Source organism: Opisthorchis viverrini, assembly GCF_000715545.1.
Source record: "Opisthorchis viverrini unplaced genomic scaffold opera_v5_152, whole genome shotgun sequence".
Classification (NCBI taxonomy): Eukaryota; Metazoa; Platyhelminthes; class Trematoda; order Opisthorchiida; family Opisthorchiidae; genus Opisthorchis; species Opisthorchis viverrini.
Window position 1 is genome coordinate 50570 of NW_008751808.1, and position 4010 is coordinate 54579.

The 4010-nt window shown below is 41.0% G+C and overlaps 1 protein-coding gene across 1 annotated transcript; it reads left to right on the forward strand.

Moving 5' to 3' along the window:
* Positions 1–237: 237 nt before the first annotated feature.
* On the forward strand, positions 238–2115 carry T265_06923 (hypothetical protein; the record flags this gene model as incomplete). The annotated part of the gene is made up of 2 exons (XM_009172326.1): positions 238–351; positions 1951–2115. 2 exons carry the CDS (start codon positions 238–240, stop codon positions 2113–2115), a joined length of 279 nt encoding a protein of 92 aa, XP_009170590.1.
* Positions 2116–4010: the final 1895 nt, after the last annotated feature.

The window sequence follows — 4010 nt, forward strand, 5'->3', positions numbered from 1 at the left end:
CTAAATTATCACGTCTGATATAATGTCTGTCCAGTCCTGTAGGTTTTCTGTATATATGTATATGTATATTGTGAAAAGCCCTCCCTTAGTAGTCTGGTTAGATCAACAACCACGAAATAAAACCGTGGTTGTCTGTTCCGTGCCCAACATCCAACCGACTGGCAGGATGGGATAAGTTGCGATTTTGCAAAAGGATAATGACTTCCAAGGTGAAAAAAATTCACGTCGTCGATATAAATGGCGTGTGACGAAACCCATGATTCTGTTGATGGTGCCTGCACGAAAAACGTCACTCACAACGAGAACGAGCAGATGGCCTACACCAGCTCCTCCAGATTTGTCGCTAAATTTGTGTGTTAAATTGGAATTTTAGGCGCACCAATGACGTAACAACAAGTCTTGAAACGCGTGAGTTATGTGAAGTTAAATCCGGAATGTCGTGGGTTCGGATATCCCGAAACATTTTTAAGATGTGCTATTCTGAGTGTCCAGCTAGACAGTTGCGGTTGGCTTCTAAGCAAGAACCGACCCCATGTGTACAATAAGGCGAAGTTATGCAATATGCACACCCACTCCTTGTCTAAGCAATATGTTGATCGTCAAAGATAGATTTTGCCTCAGGATGATGAATGAATCCCGGTGCGAATTACAGAATAATCCAGCCCGTCATTGGACAGTTTGTTCTGAATGCTAGCATCAAAACCTTGCTCATAAAGTAGGAATGTTGACAAATTTGTGTAAAGGCGAAATTTTAGATTTAAAAACCTCATTTTGCCGCATTTGATGCTTCGAAAGACCCAGAAGTCCTGAAGAATATACAACTACCTTTATTTTCTTCGTATATACAATCGTCATAAATTTTATACTTTTGGTCATCGGTACACCAAGTTTTATATTTTACAGATCAAACATTGTCATGATATTGAGTAGCAAAAAATCTCTCGTGGAGTAGATTTTTGTCTCAAAACAGGAGAACTGAAAGGCTCTGTACCAGTTAGTCATTGTAAAATTTATAAGCTTCTTTGGTGATTGGTTTATGACCATTTTTCTGGAACAGCTGATTGGGTCACGTGTCTGATTCTGTCAAACTCATCAGATGATACGGCTTGATTGATAAATGCGTCAGATGCGAGTCCGCAACAAGTTCAATAACAGACAAGAAAACTAAATTTCCCTGCTGAATTCCGTCGTTATCAGCTGGTTTTAGAACAAAGCACCTTGAAGTCTAAGTTAGAGTGAATGCAACTCCCGGATTTGCCGGTTAGACAGTGTGAATTAATCGGCCATACGCTTGTCAGGAATCAGTAGCCACATGCTGCCAATACAAACTACTGCTCATTCGAGTAATCAGCCTCAAATTACCTAATGAGGAGCGATAATCTTATAAAGCCCAATTCAAATTGCAACGCATTACCTCAAAAATCAAACAAGAACTCTAATAGTCTTTGGTCCTTTGAGCCCCGATGAGCGTCTGGTATCCCGATAGAGTTTGTGCATCATTCTGTGAACTTCTTTACAGTCGATCTGCTAGGTGAACATACATCAAGGTTGCAGTTATTGGACACCAACTGGTTGAGACATGGTACAACAATGGCCACCTGTTACTTCAATCGTCCACAAATTCTTGCCAGTTTTGCCGTGATTGGGGATTTCTTTCATTGGTGTATTACACTTTGAAATTGATTTTGGAAAACCTAATGGTGAATCAAGCCCTTGCAAGCTCTTTCATGTATGCAGGTAATCGACCCATCAAGCTCTTGCAAGCTCTTTCATGTATGCAGGTAATCGACCCAGCTATGTCAAACGTACGACACCGAAATTTTTGCCTTCTTGTTTTGAAGTATCCAGCGATGCAACCTCGTGGTCCTTCTAACACATGATCCTATAAAGTTAATTACGACATTTTGGAACCGATTTCGATTTGTATAGACGTAATGCACTACTCACAAGGTTGCTGAAATCGAAATCCCTTCCCACGACCGGTTTCGTCCTTCCACTTTGGGCTCATCAGGTAGGCACAGTCTCCGACTTTTCATCAACCTCATGTTCTACTTGACCACAAATAGCACGAAATTAGCGAAATACACTTATTTGCAAACTAATTTGGTTTTGTAAAAGACTCAACTTGACCCCAGCTGAATCTCTCGTTTTTGGTGTGTCCAGGCAACTGAATGTGCTTCACCAGGCCACCTCATGTTCAGTTTCAATGTCAATTTCATTTCAGTTTGGTTAATCGCAGATGAAACTTTCCGAGACGTAAATTATGGTCACTCTTATCAAATGTTTCAATCAGCAGAACTTGTTTGTTACCAGATTCATTTTAATGTTTTTGCTGTTGTTAGGACTCTAACCGAGTCACTCGGTTCGGAATGCTATGCTCAGAGACCGGGGAACGAATGCAACCAAGCGCTCGCACTTTTCCATTGTATATTTGCCGTGCCAGTTCATCGTCCCGATAGGAATGCAGCACCATTTTCCCAACGGTTGTTGCGGAAATAGCTTGCTGACATCTGGGACTCATGTCGGCGGTTCTCTTTTGAGCATTGGGTCTTTCAACAATTGGTTGGCAACGCAAGCAATGTCTTTACATCATTACGTAGACGTCCAGTTGCGATTGTCCGATGCAGGCTGTTAGAACGTCGTAAAACTTTGATGGTGATTTTAATTACGATGCCGCTGGAGCCCTATTCAGAGCTTCCAAACTCACGGATGGTGAAGCCTTCCGAACTGAATCAACTACCGTCCAACCATATGTAGCCAATTACTGTACATCATCAACAAATTGAACAGATGTCAGTTGGGAGGACTAAAAACAGGAGATATGTAACTATAACCTCTAGAGTAAAGTTAGCCAATGACAAAGGATTTCGAATTCAAATGAAAGGCTTTGTTCAGTTCACACTAGCGCAAGAAAAAACAAATTCTTTGGCTGTATCAAAAACAAAAAACACCGGCGGGACAGCTTTTGTTCTTGAGGTCAACACTTGGTGAAATCACTTGGTCACATCCTAAAATGTTTTTGTCATGTCAACCAAAGTGTTTTCTCTCACCTGCGAGTGTAGATCACATTGGTTATCTTCTCTGTTTGTTTTGACTTGCAAACCACACACCCAAAGTTGAAAACGCAACAAAATGAAGGTATCGGTTAAATTTCAAATATTTTCAAAGCGGAAGTGCTACAGTTCAGTGTGCATTTGGTCCAACTGAATTGAGAAGTTCAAGGACACGTAGTACCCATGGGGATGGGTCTCAACAGCCAATCTCTCGTTTGCAGGTCAAGTACCCTGACAACTGAACTACACAGGAGGCTAAGTCTTGTCGATTTGCATAATGTTTTTGAAAAACCAGGACTCATTTGACCAATGAGGATATTTATATGGCCTTGCAATACACTGTGCTTGATACGAATTTCCAACCGTCGTTGCAGAAGTGCTAAACGTTATTCCGAACTATGAGCTTGTTTCCGTCTGATGCGAAGGGATGTACTTTAAACAATAGATGGCTTTATGTAAGGTATTCAACTAGAGAAGGACATCGTGAACGAAATTCAGGTTTGCCTCCGGTTGAAATCAAATTGGTGGGCGAATGCTGAACTGCATCCAATTTAGATTAAACTATAAAAAAGACGATGAAAAATGCTCCCGCATAATGGGTCCTGTGAGCTGCCGAAGAGTTTTCAGCAATCTCATGAGTAGTGTGTTTCGTCCAAACGACTCTTAATTACTTCCTAAATTTCGATACTCTCCTGCAACGCACAAAACTCCCAAGAATTAAGCAGCCCCATAGCTAGAATTTTCTTGCGAGTAAAACTGCACTGAGTTGGAGAGGATTCCACAAAAGCGAAAATAGTATGAATATTGAGAAACTGTACGATAGACAAAAGGTGAGAGGTGAGATGAGTTTTTGATAGGTGTTTAAAAAACGTTGAGGCTCAAATATTGATCCGAAGACGGGATTTCAGGACCTGCTCATGGTATGTGGAAGAAAGATTATGTGAGAAAACTTGATAA